The 20051-nt window shown below is 43.6% G+C and overlaps 2 protein-coding genes across 2 annotated transcripts; one reads left to right on the top strand and one right to left on the bottom strand.

Annotated features, from left to right (window-relative positions):
• Positions 1–109: 109 nt before the first annotated feature.
• LOC108131099 (WD repeat domain-containing protein 83) lies at positions 110–1308 on the top strand. Its single transcript, XM_017249828.3, has 3 exons — positions 110–268; positions 322–1044; positions 1112–1308. The coding sequence occupies exons 1-3, from the start codon at positions 190–192 to the stop codon at positions 1234–1236; spliced, it is 927 nt and encodes a 308-aa protein (XP_017105317.2). The 5' UTR covers positions 110–189; the 3' UTR covers positions 1237–1308.
• A 2027-nt stretch (positions 1309–3335) lies between these two features.
• On the bottom strand, positions 3336–19539 carry crp (transcription factor cropped). The gene is made up of 3 exons (XM_017250084.3): positions 18786–19539; positions 13341–13668; positions 3336–5203 (listed from the first exon to the last, which is right to left on the bottom strand). The coding sequence occupies exons 1-3, from the start codon at positions 18878–18880 to the stop codon at positions 3734–3736; spliced, it is 1893 nt and encodes a 630-aa protein (XP_017105573.1). The 5' UTR covers positions 18881–19539; the 3' UTR covers positions 3336–3733.
• Positions 19540–20051: the final 512 nt, after the last annotated feature.

Raw genomic sequence — 20051 nt, 5'->3', positions numbered from 1 at the left:
GAGTATTTTCAAAACTTTTATTTTAAAATTTTCTATGGCGGGAAATTGCTTAAAATTTAGAGATGACAAAGAACCGATAGACGGTTGCTGTTAGGCGCAAAATACAGTTTACAGTGCTGTTAAAAATAGAACTGCCAACCTGTTCTAAACTAAACAGCTGTTAAATGTAAATATAAACAAGTTTTAAAAATGCCGACTTTTGCCAATTTTAACGTAAAAACCACAATTGATTGCAAACAAGGAGCTGTTCGAGCCGTGCGATACAATGGTAAGAGGCCTAATAACCATTAGCTTCTAAATAAACGTATTCTTTACCCCTAGTGGACGGCAGCTACTGCTTGAGTTGTGGGTCTGATAAAAAGATAAAACTTTGGAATCCGGTATCGGGACTCCTCCTGAAAACTTACGGCGGCCATGCCGATGAAGTTACGGACGTGGCAGGTAGCTGTGACAGCAGTCACATCGTTTCCTCCAGTTTGGACAAGAGCGTCATCTACTGGGACGTGTCTACGGGAACTCCGGTACGGCGTCTGCGTAGCCATGCGGGTGGCGTGCGATGCGTCTGCTTCAACGAGGACTCTTCGGTGGCCATTTCCGGAGGCAGGGACAATGCCGTTATGTGCTGGGACATTCGCACCCGCCGCCTTGATCCCGTGCAAGTGATGAAGGAGGCTCGGGACTGCATAACAACAGTCCTGACCAACGAGAACAGAATCTATGCCGCCTCCCTGGACGGCTGCGTGCGGACCTACGATATCCGGGTGGGTGAAATGACCTGCGATAAAGTAGGAGAGCCCATCACCTATCTGGCTCAGACGAGAGACGAACAGTGCCTGGTGGCGGGCTGTCAGGATGGTGTGGTTCGTCTGGTGGACTGCGAGACCGGCGGCCTACTCTTGGAGTACAAGGGCCATCTAGCAGATGACTATCATATCGAGTGCGGCATCCTGGCCAACGATGCTCACATCGTATCGGGCTCTGGGAACGGACATGCCTTTGTGTGGGATCTCCTCGAGGGAAATGTTCTCCAGAAGATTCGCATAAGTATGAAGATATTAGTTTCATGAGGGAATGATCTTTATTTCTTTCTTTATTAATCTTTATTAACCAGGTGACAACGGTGGGGTAGTCCACTCCTTGGCCACTCACCCGAAGCGACAGGAGCTGCTGTTTGCCAGGCGCCGGGATATGTACGTCTTCTCCGCAGACTTGCAGATAGAAGAGGAGCAATTATAGATGCTCCCTGATAGACTATGCTAGAATATAGATTAGGATGTAATATAGATTTTAAGGAAAATAAATAAAAATTGTAGATTTTGTTGAGGGAAAAAGGAAAAACCATTTATTTGACATAATTTTTTGCATTTTTTTGTTGTAGTTTTTTTTTTGTTGTTTGTTTTGTTTCCATAGAGCATGAATGTATGTAGTAATATGTGGTTGGTTGTATGCATGATCTGGCTTATATATGCGCTGCTTCATGTACATATTTCTTGTTTCGATTTTGTTACACTTTTTGTTTATTTTTTTTAACTATAAACGGCCTGCATAATGTTTCCTTAATAATTATATGTAATGTATAGGTCGAATGCAGACGCACAAGCGAAGGGGGCGAGCTTGGGATGCCAGCATCTGGCCGCCAGTGCTGCTCTCGACATCATTCTCATACTCTCTCTCCTTGTTTGGGGCGGGGGGGTTAAGGAAATGCGGGACGCCAGGCCGCGGCGACGCTGAGCGAATCGCTCCACCATCCTTGCTGGCACCGGAGCAGGACACTTGGTGTCCTAGCTTGGTGGCTGCCCCGAGTTCCAGTTGGAATCGCTCAGCGTCGGCACGGCTTGGCAGAGGAGAGGCAGCTGCAGCAGATCGTTGCATCGCGTCCTCCATTCGCTCGAACGTGTGCATTCATTGTATACGCAATGGGGCATGGGGCAAGGGGCGGGGGGTGATCAAGGTCAAAGGGATATAGGGATATAGGGGATGGGGGGAGTTCTTAGTTTAACTCTCTGAACTTGTCGTACTTATGTACTAAAGCATATTAAATATGTATGCAAAGTATTTGTTTATTGTAGTTTAGTAGTAATATTATGTAATGTTCCGTTACTTATGTGTGTATGTACTCTGCATGTATTATTTATATATGTATGTTTATGTTTATGGTAGGTATGCATAATTTGTATATAATTTATATTCATATATATATATATATTTATATAGTAGTTTATATAATAAACGATTTTCAATTTTTTTTTAGTTCTCTCTTTTCGTTAGCGTTTTTTTTTTGTGTTTCTTTTCCTTTAAATTGTTTTAATTATTTTTTTTTTTATGGTATTTTTTAAATTTTTTTTACCACCCACGCACTGCACTCTCTTACATAATTAGACTTATAAATTTTTACACAAATATATCAACAAAAACTCAATAAGTTCCATTCAAAGTATATGAATATATATATATGTAGGTATATATAGATCTAGAAACGTATAAAATTAAAAATACAAAATAATAATTTAAAAAAAAGGTAAAAATTAATGCGATGGTTTTTATAGAGTTCAACACATGCTGACCCCCAGCACGGTATATATATATATTATTATTATTTTTTTTTTTTTGTATATTTCTTATTCTTGAAGGAATCGTTAAATCCTGGCTCCCACGATATCTGCAACTACCAACACTATCTTCTCGCAATCTCTCCGCTTTCCAACTCCGGCATGCGTGTAAAGGTATTTAATTAAATAATTAAATTAAAATCAAATAAAAAAAGGAAAACTCATTAATTGTATGTCTATTTTCTTTTTCTGTTTCGGTTCTTTTGTACTCTGTTTTGTTGTTTCGGTTTCGATTCGTTATTCTGTTGTATTCTGATCTATATCGACGCCTCCTACCAAAAAATACTCAACTCTATCTTAACAAAATATACGTATTTTTTTAAAATAAACAATTCAAATGACTTTTGAATTATTTTGAATTAATTTTCGAAAACCTTTCAAGTTTTGTATTTTTTGTTATGAAGCATCGAGTTTATAAATATATATATATATATATATATATATATATTGTTGCTGTTGCTTGTCGTAATCAATTGCTCAGTTTATCTTCTTTTTTTTGACTATTAATTCTAATTTCTTAACAAATTAATGAACAAATGTTAAGTGTATTTTTTGTTTGCATTTAATTACAGTGGCTATGTGTTGTGATTGGTTGTAGTTCTTTGTAGTTCTTGGCGTTTGAAGCTTGGAAATAGGTTTGGTTGGCTATTAAATTAAATGTCCAAAAATTACAAAATATTCTCTTTAGGTCTGCTTGGTATTACTTCTCATATATATATATATATATTCTTTTTTTTTTGTTTTTTTTTTTTTTAATATACATTTTTTTGCCTTTGCCTCTGTTTGGTAACAGTCTCTTTAGCATTTCTGTGGTGGCTGCTGTGGCTCCTACTGTTACTGTTAGTGCTTACATTATGTTTAATGTTACTGCTGCTACTACTGTGGCTGTTACTGTTACTGTTACTGTTACGTTGCCTGGAGGCTGCAAATGGACTTTGCTTAGTAAATTGTTGGTGAGTTGTTGTTGTTGTTGTTGCTTTCATGGTTGCTGACTGGCGAGCGGCCTTAATACTAGCTCGTGCTCCAGTAGCAGCTACCGCTCCACGACCCGAACCCGATCCCGATCCCGATCCTACTCCAGATCCTGCTCCTGCTCCTGCTCCCGATAGCTTGGGGCTGTTGAATCAGGACGACGGCAGCTTCTTGGCCACTATGACGCCCGGCCGGCACTGCTTGAGGGACGTGGTGATGGTCACCTGCTGCGGAGATCCGTTCGCATTAGTTCCGGTGATGATGGTGCCCGAGGTCGCTGCCGCATGGCTGCCCGCCCCGCTCTGCACCTTGAAGATCGCCGTGGGAGTTACGGTTGTGCTGCTGCTGGAGGTCACCAGGCCGCCGCCATCCTTCGCCGTCTTGGCCGTAATGATGACCTGCTTGTTGCCGCCGCTCTTGAGGTGCAGGAAGGGTCTCAGCTCCGCCAGCGCCACATTCTGCTTGCCGGTGGTGGTCAGTGCCAGGGGGGCGTCTTGCGCCAGGCGATGGTGCTGCTGCCCCTGTTGGTGATGTCCGGCCACCTGATGGTGCTGCTGGCTGAACTTGATCTCGGGGGCATTGCCGCCGCTGCCGTCGGCGAAGAGATGATCGCCCTCCAGGTGGCGGATGGCCTGGACAATGGTCTCCAGGTTCTGGCGATGCGGATGCGGATAGTGGGTGGTGGCCTGGGTGACCTGGCCGTGCGGATCGTGCTTCTCCGTCTTCACCTTGACGATCTTCTCGTGAATGCGCTCCACCTCCACCTTTGGCGTGGCCTTGATGGCCGCCTGCAGGATGGGCTGCAGCATGGCGGCCGATCCCTCGGCATATACTTTGGCAATGGCGTTCACGTTCACCTCGTTCTCGGACTCCGTCGAGCTGTTCGACGACAGAATGACCTCCTCGTGCACCTGATCCTCGGTTATGATTTCCGCAGCGGCGTCCGCCTCCAGCTCCTCAATGCTGGAGCACACAACCACCTGCTGCTGGCCGGTCATCTCGTCGATCTCCACGTACGACACGGTGCCGCCCAGCTCCTCCAAATCCTCGTTGCGCACAAAGTTGTCGGTGTGTTCGATGACTTCGCGTGGAATGTATCCGCCGCCGGTGCCGCCAGCAGCCGCTGCCACAGCCGTGCCCGGCGGTGCGGTAGCCACGCTATACAGCTGCCGCTTGATCATCTGCAGCTCGTCCTCCAGGAGCCGGCGCAGGCTGCGCTCCTTCTCCAGTTGCTTCTTCATTTCGATCAGTTCCTTGGCCGCCAGGATGCTGTCCCGGCTCAGCTTGGTGGCCGCTGCTCCGCCGGCCGTCAGCAAGGTCATGGGCTCTGGGGACATGGAGCCGAGACCCTCGTCGGAACTATCGCTGATCGCCTGGATGTTGATGACGTTGTCGGTCAGCTTGCGCTTCTTAATGGCCACCGCCGTCGCATTGCCGCCTCCGTTCACGTTTGAGTCGTTGTAGTTGCCGCCACCGGAGTGGGCGCCATTGTCGCCTCCTCCACCGCCGCCGGCCTCGTGCTCGCCCACCTGGCGCTTCAGCTCGCTGTTCTGGGTGAGTAGCTGTGTCTTCTGGTTCTCCAGTTCCACGATGTACTGGAAGGTCTGTTGCAGGATGGCGGCCTGGAAAAGAAGAAGAAAAGATTTTTTTAATAAATTTTAGGTTATCTTTTTATATCACAAGATACATAATGCATCTGAAGATATATAATGTCCAGTAGGAGGAGGAGGGAATGAATGGGGGAACAAAGCATAATTGCCAAGAACCGACTTAATTGCAACAACACATCAAGACCTGGCTTGTTGCTTTTGCTCTTTTTTGTTTTTGTTTTTTAATTTTTTTGCATTCTTCCTTCTTCCTCTTCCTCTTATGTTTATAGTAAATACTGTAGTAAAGCTGTTGTTCCCAGGCCTCCCTCTCTCTCTCTCTCAAGAGAGGTGAAGGAACTGTTGTCCTTCGAAATGCGCGGGCTTTACAAGGCAGTGGTTTGTAGAATAGAATGCATTTCTAGATCTAAGGTGGAGGAGGATTAGGGAGGCTGCCATCTTCCCACACACATTCCAATGACATTCCATTGCGGCTTTGATTAAAAACCAATAAATCTAAAGCCACTTTGGCAACAATTCTTGTTTCTCATCAGAAAAACTTGTTTTGGTTTGTTGTCGGAGGTCACTACGAAAGCAACAAACAACAAGAGCAACATATGTATGCATAGGAAACAGCAACAACAACAATAGCAGACGCCGGCATCTCGCACAGCTGCTGCTCCTCTCTTTCGTGAGAGCCGCCAGCCGCCAACCGCCAGCCGCTAGCCTCCCAATGTTGTGTGTACAGTTTTCTCAGGTTTATTATTGTCCCCCCACTACCCCCCATAAACTCTTTCAATTGCAGACAGTGGCATTGCAATGTCGTGCGCATATTTTATTAAACTAACAACAACAACAATAAGAACAACAACAAAATAATAATAAAAATAAATAAATAGCCGAGTGCATTTGAGTTTTCCAGCTGCAGCTTTGTTGTGATTTTACACAAAGGTCGTTCATTGACTTTGTGGCTTCGTAGAGGAATTGCTATTGGAAGTCGGCACTGGAATAATTGGAAAGATAAGAAGAAAGGGTGTTGCCGCTTTGTCTGCGTAAATGGCTTTTAAATGAAAACTATTTCTACAGTCTCAGTTCTCGGGAGTGCACTTGTTCTCCAGTCCAGTTGGACTCTAAACATATGTATGCTTTCTTCCACCGATTTCCATCATATGGTAGTTTTTCTTCGCTGGAAAATGCCGGCTAGGGTGGCCATATAAATAACCAATATACGATATTATAGCGACATCTGTGTGTGTGTGTGTGAGTGTGTAAACAAAAAGCAAACCCGAGACCAAAAGCATAAACAAAGCAAAAGAAAACGAAAAAGAAACACAAAGCCTCGCGGATCAAACTCGCGGGTCCAACAAGAATCCAATTCAGACGCAACCCAAACCAAGCAAGAAAGGAAAACAAAACACAACAACAGACGTTGGCCGTTTTTGCGGTGACTGTACTTTTTCCCAACACAAAACACAACACAACCACCACCACCACACCATCACACATAGAGCCACCAGCAACAGTTCCAATACGAAAAGTTTTTCAATATTCGCCGGCGTCGTCAAATGTTGCTAGAGAGCCGAGAAGACACCAGAGAGCGGCGGCGGCGAGTCCCTCTCTCCTGCTCTCTTTATCCGAATAGCTGGGGAAACACTCGTGCCAGAGGGAGATGGCCAGCGTTCGTTGGGTTTGCGTTTCGTTTCATTTCGTTCCGTTCCACTGAAACGGAAACCTCAAGTAGCGAAAAACATGTGGGTCCAAGCTTTTTCAGCTTTTCGCAATCCATCTCTCCCTCTCACGCTTTGGGTAAACACACGTGCTCTCTGAAGCTTTCCAACTGGAATAACTGCTATATTGGAAATGCCAAGCCTATTCCTCTCCCTTTCTGCCAGCAGCAGCAGCAGCTGACTTCTATAAATGGCGCGTCTGTTTGTGCCTCCCTTGTTGTTTTCGTTATTATTGTTGTTGTTGTTGTCGGCTGCCTGCTCTTGTTCTTCCACTACAATTTTTTCTGATTGAATAAATGAAAATGCATAAAAATAGCAACTACGCTGGGGCGGCGGCGGCGATATTCTGGGAATGCAACGAAAGCGCCATGCGTCAGCTGATGAGCTGGCAAGCTAGAGTTTCAAAAGATTACGATTAATTTTTGGAGGGGGACAGCACCCCCACCCACTCAATGAACTTCCTTCCGCTCATCTCCCCTCCCTTTTTGTTTTATTTTTTTGCCTTTTCTGGCCTACGTGCGTGCACGCATGCTTTCAACGTGGCGCTTTCCTCTTGTAAAATACGGTAAAAAAAAAAATCAATTTACTTTTACAACTTTGGTGGCTGGCCCCGCCCCAAAAAAACAAACAAATTAACGGAAAACCTATATATGTAAGCTTTATCTCTGTCCCATATTTATAAGCAATAAAAGATATACTCTCCATAGCTGATAGTTTTGCGGAACCGGAACTGCCTTTTTTTTTTAAGCTTGAAACTATCTACCGTTTATCTACCATCTGGTCCTAATTTTCAACCATCGTTGCACGTCAGCAGGGCAAAAAAATAAAAACAATTAACGTAACGTTCTCGGTTATCTTTGCCCTCTTCACCTGCAGATGATAATGACAGGTGTGTGTGCCGAGTTCGGAGCGACAGGGAAAACAAGTCAGCTGACATTAATTTCGGGGCGAATTTTTGCGAATTTCTACCTTTTTTGATCGCAAAGATAAAAAAATATGCAGAATAAAATTAATATTTCAATTTTGTATCTTTATGTTTTAGATCTACTTGGTCATAACGGAACCCGAGACGAGCTGCACAGACCCATAATAAATATGAATTCTTCTTGTTTTTGTTGTATTTCCACGCAAATGCAAAAAACAACAAAATTATAAGCAAAAACAGCTGCGAATTCTACTATCGCTGCCGGCTTACTCACACCCATACTCGCACTCACACTCCCATGTGTGAGCACACACACAGATACTCGGTTCACTCGCACTCGCCTAACCGCCCACTCGCACTCGCACACCCTCTCTCTTTCTCCCACTCAGCTGCTTTTGCTTATGGGCGCCAAACATGTGTTCACTCGCACACCTACAGACACGACCTGAAACAAGAGTAGTGGGAGCGAGTGGGGTGGTCCCAGGAGAGAATTCTGGGTGACAACATCATCGTCGCCGCGTAGTTTTGCGGTCAAGCCAAAATGCAACAAAACTAAGGCTATTTTTAGGCCTCCCCCACCCCTGAGTTTTCATTTAATGGGGAAATGGAAAACGCCAAGAAATGCCGTCATCGAAAGTGGTCGGGGGGTGGAGGGGGGAAAGCAAAAAAAGAGTGGGGCGAGGTCAAGCGCTAAGAGAACATCACACCCATTTCACAGAAGAAACAGCTGTGCGCACAAATCCGTTGTATCGCGGCTCTCTATTGAAATATTTGTAGTTTTTAACGGTATTTTGTTAATTAAATTGGAGAATATTAAAATAAGAAAAGGAAAGCAACATTATTTCCATTTACGTTAACCTAATTAAATAGAAACACGTGCCTCAGATGAGCTCAGAGTGCGAGTACACAAAGATACAAAGATACTTAGATACATGTGTAGCTTTGTTTGTATTTGTATCTATTTATATTTGCCCTCCAACTTAATCCAAGGCAAGAGTCGTTAAAAAAAGAGCCAATTAAAGAAAGCCAGAGCACCGTGTACAAGAGCGTACTTGCACAAACTTGCACTCCTGACCAGAAACTAATGCCAAGGGTCAATAAAACCTTTGACCCGCATAGCTCCAATGGTGTTTGGCCACGACATGCCTCATGGTCAATGTAGGAATTTAATTAACATAAAAAAAAAAAACGCCAAGAATAGTGGGTGGTGGATCAAAACTTGCCGGTTGTTGCCGAAAGGCAGCTGACCCTCAAACACACACACACACACACACACACACACAGACAAAGCCATTCATAGCAAGAGACCGCATGTGAGATCAGCTGATCGAATTTCATGTCTATAAAATTAAAGTAAACGCGGCAAAACGATGGCGACAGCGACAGCAGCAGCGGCAGCGGCATTGTATTTATTTTTATCAACGTGCGGTGCGCCTGCTATGTGTGTTTACCCAAGACAGCTGTTTTAATTAACCCAAATAGCAGCAACAGCGGCCGCGCCAACAGCTATTTCTAGTGAAAAATTATAATTTAATTAACATTCCCTACTGCCTGAATATACTGCCTTTTGCGCTACGAAACATGATTGGACTTGCACTTTTACAGTTATGACGAAGGACGCAGAAAGCCGAGCTGAGAGGCGGTGAGAGGTGAGAGCCGTCGGCGCTTTAACCTTGTTGTTGTTGTCGTTTGTGTAGCTTGACCAGCTGAGTCGCGCTTACACTGTCCGTGTGTCTGTGTGTGTTTGTGTGTGTGTGCAATTGCGCAGCAAAAATGCCGGTTGACTTTTGTGTTTGCTTGTTTTTATTATTTTGGTTTTGTTTTTGTTTTTTTTTTTCTACATTTTGCATTTTCTATTGAATCTACTATAAAGTATTGTGGCCAGACAGCTGTTTGAATGACTCAGTGATCTGTGTGAAACTGCGCACTTAGCCAAGACAGACTGTAATTGACTGGCAATAAATCAAAACAAAACGGAACTAGCTGACTATGCCACAAATACATACACTACAGCCGATCTTGACTCTTGTCCATTGATGAAAAAACACCGTTACAATGCAACAAAGTCATTAAATCTGGCGAGACGGCATTCCATGTAATCAACAAAGACGGAGAGAGCGCGCTCTCCAAGGAGACTCTGAAGAGGGAGCGAGAGAAAGGGGGGGGAGGCCGCGACACAACCGACCGACATTTTTGCAAACTCACACAGACTACTTCCATCTCGCTCTGTCTACCCACAAAGTAATTGATCCATTGCACTTATGCTTTTTTTTTGCTTTTGTCACTGCTTTCTCTTTGCTTCTTCGGCATTCTTTCGCGAAAGTCTCCAAGTACTATCAATGAGATACAATGCCTACTGAGCAGACGGACTAACGGATTAATAAAATTCAACGGTAATTTGCTCTCCCTATGATCAGGGTTCTCTATGACATGTCTATGCTGGAAAAAATCATGATGAAACATGAAAAAATCATGTTTTCTTGAAAAATATGCTTATAGACTTTTAAAAACTAAGCTCATATAAGGTCCTTTTCCACCCAGACCGACTAACGGATGATGAAAAGGCAACGGTGATTTATTCTCCCATTGATCACCCCCTTAGAAACCCACTTTCCCACTTTCCTTATCCCCAATATAGTACAACCTCTAAAATTCTTACTAAAAAATGCAATTAAAAGTACCCAATTCACCATAAACTATATACAGCCTACAAATGGGGACAGTCTTATGTAAGAGTCTTCTTATACTTTCCAATATCAGTCGATGTACACACACACACACACATAGAGTTATATGTATTTTGACCAAACTGGGTGTTGGCGTGCCCCAGAAGTCTTCGTCGCATCAGAATCTGTAGCTGCAATCCCGCGAAAAGGTTGCGAAATGCCAATGGCCTAGTGCACTCCACCACCCACCGCCCTTGTGCCACGCCCCGGTAGCAAACATCCCATCTCGGCCAGCTTGTGTGAGTAAAGAATATTTCGCCGGGCCAACAATCAAAGTGCGCAGCTGCCAAGCTGAATGCCCATTTTTCAAAGGATAAGCTTGTGGGCAGTGAGTGAGGGGCAGTGGGGTTATGTTATTTCATCCCCTATGTTCTGGCACCTGCCATCCATCGTTCCATTCGGAATCGTCATCGGCTGTGAAACAGCTGCCTACCAGGCGCCAGACAGACGCCAAAGACTTGAAATAAAATGGCAATGAAACACTCTCCCGCGCACTACATACCACCCACCCAATACCCACCACCACCCACCAGCTGTTCCAGTGGTGTGGGCTCCCATCAGCAGCAGGCTAACAAAGAGTTTGGCGCCATTGTCCTATCCCTCTCCTATCACACATCCCATTCCATCCCAATATTGTATCCTAGTCCCGTTTTATTTTTCTTCACTTTGGGGGTAGCTTTGTGTTTGGCGCGCGCTTTTCTACTGGGGAGCCAGCCACTGGAAAGGAATCGATATTGTATTTGTATATAGAAAATTTTCCAGTTTTGCGTCAGTCCGGCGTTTTTGCTCTCTTCTCCGTCTGGGCAAGGTGTGTGCACTGTTTCAAGTGTACAGCGAACGCCCTCCCCACCCACTGTAATGTAGGTTAGTTCAGCTGGGGCGCGCCTAAATCTCTACACGGCGAGAAATACTTCCATACTGTCCATATTTGAAAGATAAGGATACTAAGGAGAGCACTACATTTTAAGAACTTTAATAATCTGTTATACATTTTATTTACAATTTAATAGTTTTAATAGTAACTCCAAATTTCTTACAGTGCCCTCAAGTAGTCATAATACAACAATAACAAAATGAGGGCAACTGTACGCAATTGCACATTTGCACTTTAGCGCCACCTAGCGAGCAAGTTCAATGACCTGCCAAACAGCGGGAGAGGAGATTGCAAAGAGAGAGGATAGCCGCCGCCTCGGTGAGTAAATCACAGACTTGCACTCGCCCACCCCACCCCACTCACTCCCTCACGGCCACCAGGTGGATGGATTCCACCCCCTTTAGGGCGTGGCTGTATGTGTGGCTGTGTAAATGTCTCTGTCGTGTACCGTTATGTGCGTGAGGCCTAACTGTGAATGGCACTAGTTAGACGCACTAGCTTTTAGTCTGCAATGCACTTTTGCCAGTATTTGTATCTCAGTTTGCTTTCTTTTCAGATAAAGATAGATAGATACTTTAGTATCTTAAAGATTAAGTATCTCATTTCTTAGAACCCTTAGGTCGCAATTAATTCAATTAATTTAATTGTAAATCGTACTGCGCGGGCGTAGACCTGGTCAGGTTATCAAAGACCCCACACTTGAGCCTCTCACTCTCTCTCTCCTACTCTCATTTCAGTGCACTATCGGTCATTGTAGGCCCTCTCTCCCTTGCACATATTTACTACAATGTTTACTACTCGTCTCCGTTATGCGAATAGAGCACATAGAGCATAGAACAAAAATCCATAAACTACTTGCACTATTCCTCCTCCTCCTCCTCCTACGCCCACGGGCCCATTCCACCATCTTCTATCTCAATCTAGGGTTATATTTGTGTCTTCTGTCTCTTTCAGCGCCCAGGCCCATTATGTCATTCATCAGGGCCTGGCGTTTCCTTGCTTTTACGCTTTTCCTTTTGGCCCTGTCGTGTCGTAGTACGTTTCATATTTACGCGCTTTTCTTCCGGTTCGCAGTTTTTTGCTTTCCTGTTTTTATTAAGAGATGCCAGAGGCTATTGGATAATTATTATATCGTGAAAAAACTTGTTCAGACATGCAAAAAAAATCATGTTTCAACTTGTTTTCTTGCAAAATATGCATAGAAAAGTAAAATACTAAGCATCTGAGTCCTGTCAAGGCCCATATAACTTCATTATGTAAAATATTTTTCAATATTGACATGTCCAGGCATGATAAAATCATGTTCAAACATGAACAATCATTTTAAAAGCATCTAAAAACATCATGTTTAATCTTGTTTTTCTTGGAAAATATCCTTACAAAAGCTAAAAAATTAAGCACATTGGACCTCCTTGAGGCATCCACGTCTAGCCCATATCCTTCTCCAACAACCCACCTCTCTCCGTAGCATCTGTAGACGCGTCACAACAAATCGATGTCGTCTCAAGGTGAAAATCCCATAAATATGCCAACATGTGTGTATGAAAAAAAAAACAGCCCCAGAACCGCCTCCAACACGGTTGCCCTGACGACTAAATGTCGAAAAGGGACCTTCAGTCCACCACTGCCCACCCCCCACAATCCTCGCCAGTCATTATTTGCTTTTTATTCCACAGCTGGAAGCTTTTAGCCAAGTTGCGTGAATTGTCGGCAATTTGTCAACATGTGTTTTCGGACCAAGGCCCTGTAATCGAGGCCCAGACCAGACTCCAGCTGGGGCGACGACTGTAATTGGAGTTGCGTGTTGCAAGATGATGGTGCCTCCAGAAGGACACTCTTCTCGAGAACTAATTGAAAACTGACCTTGGCCAGTGGTCAGTAATGGTCAGAAGACCCTCAAGACCTCTGAGATATCACTTACCTTGCTCAACTTCTCGCCCTCGTGCCGCGGGAGCAGTGATCGCAAGCTCTGGAAGCCGGCGTTTATGCTCTGCATGCGACGTCGCTCATTGCTGTTGGCGATCTCGCGACGCATCCGCTTCTCGCTATCGACCAGGGGCTTGCCAGAGGAGTCACCGTCGCTGACTCCGCCCCCTCCTCCACCGCCGCCGCCGCCTCCTCCGCCCTTGGAGGTATTAGTGCCGCTCATACTCGACTGGCGGCGCTGCGAACCGGAGATCTGATGAGCCGGCTCGGTGGTGTACTCGATGTGATACGTATTCTCTCCTCCGGAATCTTCTAGTTGTAATCTGCAAAAAAAAAGAAAAACATTGGATATAGTATAGTGATTCAGAATAGTATATATGTACTACTCTACACACCACTACAGAGGCAGGCATGATGCTCGCTCTCACAAAAGCTTTGAAAAATTCATTCATTCATAAATTTACAATTCCATTCAATTCAATTTTAGTTGAACCCGCCAGCCAACCACAACAACAACAACAACCACCAGCATCGACATGGGTATCGACATCAGTTGTAAGTAGGGTATAGTAGTGCCTCAGATACACTACACTTCTAAAATAACTAGCTATATATTTTTAAAATCTTAATCATAGTTTAATCATAGGCATCTAGTCTAAAATATTTCTTTAGGTTGGTCAGCCTTATCAGCAGGGTATCCCCACACCCCCACACACACCAGCCACATGGCTCAGCTGTCATCGTTGCCGAGATTGGTTTCTGCTGGCTGGACGGGTCGGTCTCTTCTCCTTGTCTGGGGTCTCGGGTCTCGGGTCTAGAGTGCTGTAGCATAAACTCCTCAAGTCTCCTCAAGAATTCCAAACCGGTTCTGCTCTACAATAAACAAACACGTTTTTCACAGCCAGTCTCTAGTCTCTGCTGGCTAATGAAAACCATTTTCACAATGGTATGCCTGCCTGCCTGCTTGCCAGCAAGAACAACAACAACAACAACATGGCCAGACGGAGAGCCGGAGTTGTGCAGGAAAAGTTGCAACACAGCATTCCATGCTCTAACAACAACAAAAACAACAAGGAGAACAAAGCGGCTACAAGACGATGCTCAGAAGCATAGAAATTACAGTGGAGACTATGCGGACGAGAAAGTAGTCGAGAGTGGGGCATTCTTTTAAAGTATTAGACAGTTCTAGACACTAAACTGGAGCTAGATATTGGGTTATCCTATCTTGTCCTCTACTTAACTATATATCCTGATATCCTGAACTGAAGTATAATAGTATTATACTACATAATACTGGCCTACTACTGGTATCCTATGTTATATATCCTACTTTCTAAACTAGGAATATATAGATCTTATAATCCTACATCCATTCCTATAGATACTACCATCATATTCTATACTATCTTATAAATCCCACCATCCTATTCTATATAATCCTATGGATAAGACCATCCTAGCCTACACTAATCTATTCTATAGATCCTACAATCATATGCTATCCTGTACTAAACTATGTATCCTACTATCCGATCGAATCCTGTAACACATTCTACTATCTAGAAGAGGACTATGTACCAACTACAACCTATACCAACAGGACAAACTATTTCGTATCCCATAAATCCTACCATCCTATTCTAGACTTTCCTATAGATCCTACCATTCCATACTGTATTATTCTGTACTTTACCACACTATTCCATTCTATCCTATATTATAGTATCCTACGCTAATCTGTACTTAAGATTCTGTACCAAACTATGTATCCTACTACATATCGCACTACTCTATCCGCACTATACTATCCTATCCTATATTCTATATATTCCTATCTTATAGGATCTTATCAGTATCCTATTTTATAGTTATATCCTACTACACTATCCTATACTATATATCCTATTCTGTACTATATGTCATACTATCCTATATCCTATACTATATATTCTATATTCACTATATATACCCTATCCTACACCTTATATTCAAAATACTTTCATCTGAAGAACCTTCTCGCTATATCTCCACGTCCATCATACAGAGGTTAGACTGTATTAGAGACACCGTCGTCTCGCTGGCTTGGTTTATTTTTAGCATCATCCAAAGGTCGTTCTTCTCTGGCAACATTTTTGCGGCAAGTGCGCAACAGAGACACCACAAGCAGTCCAAACAAGAGAGAGAAAGAGAGGGCAGGTGCCACTGAAGTTGGTCAGCAAGCGGTGGCAAGCGGATGTTGTGGCAGCATCAGTAGCAAGAGGCCAAAGGAATGTGGCTCGGATCTTGGATCTCGGCACTTGCTTTTTGGCATCTCATTCTTGTTGTTGTTGTTGTTTTTACAATAAAATCCGAAAATGTTGAATGAAAAGCATGCGGGGAATGCAGCATATGCCGCATGTGGTGGCAACATCTGTTGTTGTTGTTATGATATGCATGTATATATAGAACTAAGCTTATTTTCATAATAATTTTGAATAGAATTTCCATCAGTAGGTAGTTAGGTCTTGGTGGCACTTGAGGGGGAGGTGCATTAAGCCACAACAACGACAACAACAAAAACATAGCTGAGGTAACAACATATGACAGACGACAGCTGCTCTGCCACAGTCTCTGCTGACTCGGCTGGCAGCGCTGCTTCTGCCAGAGTTCAATGTAGTTCATCGGCCACTTTTCGCCAACACACACACACACACATACACACTTACAGGCAGATGCAGTTACACATAGAGAAATATATATGTATATACAGATATACGCGAGCAATAAACAGACAGAGAGACAAAGCCGAAGTCACGAGTACCATCGAGAGCTTCTCCCACCAACCAACCTATCACCCACCTACCACCCACATACCACCCAACTGGTAGTGCACTTTGCACATAAATTGTACATACGTTTATTGGGTCACTGCTTACGTCATCATTTCACTGGAAATTTCGTAGAATTCTCAACACAGAGTTGGAGAAAGCAGCAGCTAAGCCTCCAATTATATAATTAAAGATATTCCTTCAAGATCCAGAATTATAGAGAAGATTTCTTTAGAAAGGGTATACTATTACGACACTGTCTACGAATGCAACGCAATAAAGTTTAGCACTTCTTGCGTAATTCTGCAACAAAGTAGAGACCCATAAACTAATGAAAGAATTAGAATTAGAATCCCCGACGCTCATTTTACAGTTGTGTCTGCCAGATGGCGCCACAATGCCAATAAAAATATAAACAAAAGTACGGAGTAAACGGATCTGGGATTATATAAGAGCCAGGTACCTAACAAGGTAATTTCCAATAAATCTCACCATCTGGAAAGCAATACATCTCCTATTCCTAAACATTTCAAATCTTTGGAATGCAATTAGATATGGCCAGAAGAATCGGAGATACTATAGCCCCCGTCGTAGTAGTAGTAGTAGTTATCGTAGGCTCTGCCTCTTCTTTCTAGTGGCTAGTGCCATGCCCCAAAAACTGTTGTACACAAAAATCATGTGTTTTTCATAAACAAGTCGAATGCCCCCCCTCCCTTCCATCTCTCTCGCACTTCGCCATCACCCGCAGGTTGCCAATAAATGCCGCATGCGAAAAAAAAAGCTGGGAAGCGAAACGAAAACAAAACGAGACGAAGCGATGCGAAACGTTTTGGCAAGTGAAACACACACACACACACACACACAAAGAGACACACATAGACACGGAGCCATCGCCCCAAAATTTGCGCAGCAGATTTTCAGCCATGTGTTGGGGTCTCGTTTCGTGTTTTTTCTTCTTCTTCTTCTCTCTTTTCTGTCTTTTATTTTTCGCAAATCTGCAGCCAGCTTATTGTATGTCTGTATGTATGTGTGTATATATGTATGTGTTTTTTCAATGAAACGCGTGTAGTAGTAAAAAGCATGCAAAGTGTGTGGCGGCATCTGTACTTTTGCAAGAGCAAAAGCCTTCTCTCACGGCAGGCGCAACAAGCTTTTGAGTGCAATTCAAATCGCTCTCTCTCTCTCTCTCTCTTACACTACCTATGTACTTAGCGGCGGCGGCCCCCAACTCGGTGCTTGGGGAGCGGCTCTTATAAAAACTGCAAGCAGAGGAGAGGAGAGCGAGTGCGGGCGAGAGAGAGATAGACAGAGAGTTGTGGATGCTAAACTTCTCTCCTCTTTTTTTTTCCAGACAAACGAAGAGTGGGGTAAAAACGGAAATGACGCCACACAGCACACAGCGTGCTGCATGAAGCAACTACAACCCAACACATGGCTACGAATGCAACGTGTGGAGACTTTTAGCCAAGGCACGCTCTTTTATTTTAGCACCAATGCCAGCCAAGCCGAGCAGCAGCAGCTGCTGAAACGCAGTTGACCGCCCACACTGGTGGCCAAAATAACAGGATCACCTACCATTTCGAATATTATTGAATAGTATGTTTTTATTTGGCAGTGTGTGCGTGCGTGGCGGAACATATGCTTCAGCGATAAGAGGAGGCGCCGGGAACCATATGATTCTGATAGGTCGGACCGGCTATAGCAATATTACTGTATATTCAAGAACAAGAGGAAAAACAGGAGAAAATTTAAAACTGTACATTTCTTTCTTCTTCTCACACTTGTTTCTAATACCGACGAGAGAGAGAGACCTGATCAGGTAAGAGAAGACTCGAGAGCAGCACACGGCGAGTAAATAGTGCCAAAGCAAGAAAGCAAAGCAAAAGCGAAACCATCTGATGATAGGAATATACCGGTACAGCTGATTTCATTTCAGCTATGAACACAGAAACAGACGAGCGTCGACAAAAATGTTGATTAGGCAACCAGCGATAAGCGAAAAATCGGATGAATAGACCAACGGGTCAGGGGGGAGGGTGCGCAGCTGTTTGCTCGAACATGTGAGCAACAGACCGGAGACTGAAAGAAAAGATAGAAGGCGGCGGCAGAGAGAGAGAAAGAGAGAGACTTGACACGATCGAAAAAAAGTTTTTTTTTTTTAAGAAATTAAACCAAAGTAGAATGTACCAATACCCTAATAAAATATAATTCCATTTCTTTCTAGTTGGTACCATGCCTGATATTTCTGCCACCAGTGTTTTAAGAGCTCTGACCAAAAAGGCGTCACAAGAAGAAACGGCATGGAAGCGGAATAGAGTGAAAATGGAATGGAATGCGACATCTGTGTGTTCCAGGGGGCCTGTGTGTGTGTTTGTGTGCGTCTGTAATGGTGGTGGTGTTTTTGTGCCGTATTTGTTTTGTCGGCAAAACGGCGGCAAAAAAAAAAAACACGAGAGGAGGAAGGAGCAGGAGTGAGAGGAAGAGGGCGAGAACATGGCGAAATGAGAGCTCAGAGTAGTAAAAATAATCAATAATTTGCGTGATAAAAAATGCAACCGAAGCTGTTGACGCTCAGGGGACTCGAGACATAAACATTAACTTGCGAAATGGTAATGATGGTAACTCAAACTTACTGCAATTCTTCATCCAATTCCTCGGCGCTGTTGTATTCGGCGTTTTCTAGAATAACTTCCTCCGTTTTGATGGCGGTAACCGGTGCGGCGGACATGTTTTATCGTGTTTATGTATTTGGCTATTATCGTGGCCAAATCTTGTCTTCTCAACCACGTGCGCTTTGTTGTTGTGGTTGTTTGGTATGGATTCTGACTTCTAGCTGCGTACTGCTGGCTGCGGGCTCTCGTTGCCGCTACACAAACATTGGCGTTTTATTTATAGCAATTTTTTGTTGTTTTTTTTTTTTTACTCAATACGCACACCAGCTAAGCTAACCAACTAGCAGGCAAATTCGATCGCTGATGTGTCAGCTGGTCTTTGCTTTTCAGCTGCTTTTTGTATTTAGCGGCAAATTGTTTGCCCTCTCACACACACACACAAACACATACACACATTCGCGCACTCCCGTCACCGATAGACACAGAGACAGAGGGAAGAGAGAGAGAGACACGGCGCCGATATAAACTTAGCGCGTCAGTTTCCACACCACTCTTGATTTTTTCCTAAACTTCGTATTCCTTCTACTTGTCACACTTTTTCCGGCGATGTGCGATGTGTGTTTTCCAGTTGTTTTTCGAATTAACCGCACTAACACTTGCAGACGCGCGGCTGGTACATAGAAATATATAGGTGTATATAAGGTCGCACTGTACGATTCATCCGGTCACGAAGCGACACGTCCGTTGCGTTTTGACTCGAAAAAGAGTGTGACCGGTGACCAGTAGAGATGATACAAATATTTATTAGCCTATCGATATATCGATATTATTCCCATCACTATAATTTGTCGTAGGGCCTTCCAACACTGTTTGGCAAGATTGGCAACACTAAAAGAGTGCGTTAAATTCAAAAATTAGCGCGCTAGACATTTTATAGAACTTTTAACAACTATTACTTTTAATTTTTAGAGTAACTTTTGCAAATTGCTAAAAACTTTGCTGCTGAAACTTATGATGTCCAAATTTAATAATTATGAAAGCTACGAATTGAGTACAAGTTAATAGTTCTTTATTGGCGTCTTAGTTTATTTTAAACATAAAATAAGTAATGTTCCTTGACTTAGAATCAAAAATTTGCCGGATGTGACCTTTGATGCAGCAGACAACAGTGATAATCTTCCCGAAGAGGTCGAAACTGTTCTTATCATAAAACCACGGGTGGAAAGACTTTTCGTTTAGCGACAAGCCCGCCTTAGCTTTCATTCAACCGAAATATTGAGACCTGAT

This window comes from Drosophila bipectinata, chromosome 2L (genome assembly GCF_030179905.1).
Source record: "Drosophila bipectinata strain 14024-0381.07 chromosome 2L, DbipHiC1v2, whole genome shotgun sequence".
In the NCBI taxonomy this organism is placed as follows: Eukaryota; Metazoa; Arthropoda; class Insecta; order Diptera; family Drosophilidae; genus Drosophila; species Drosophila bipectinata.
This window is presented reverse-complemented; position numbering and strand designations above follow the sequence as displayed.

Excerpts from the sequence above, each read along its gene's own strand:
- LOC108131099 (XM_017249828.3), top strand. The coding sequence starts at position 190 with ATGCCGACTTTTGCCAATTTTAACGTAAAAACCACAATTGATTGCAAA. Across the intron at positions 269-321 it reads TCGAGCCGTGCGATACAATG|TGGACGGCAGCTACTGCTTG; the intron begins GTAAGAGGCCTA and ends CTTTACCCCTAG. Across the intron at positions 1,045-1,111 it reads TCTCCAGAAGATTCGCATAA|GTGACAACGGTGGGGTAGTC; the intron begins GTATGAAGATAT and ends TTTATTAACCAG.
- crp (XM_017250084.3), bottom strand. The coding sequence starts at position 18,880 with ATGTCCGCCGCACCGGTTACCGCCATCAAAACGGAGGAAGTTATTCTA. Across the intron at positions 13,669-18,785 it reads GAATTGGATGAAGAATTGCA|ATTACAACTAGAAGATTCCG; the intron begins GTAAGTTTGAGT and ends TTTTTTTTGCAG. Across the intron at positions 5,204-13,340 it reads AGGGCGAGAAGTTGAGCAAG|GCCGCCATCCTGCAACAGAC; the intron begins GTAAGTGATATC and ends CTTCTTTTCCAG.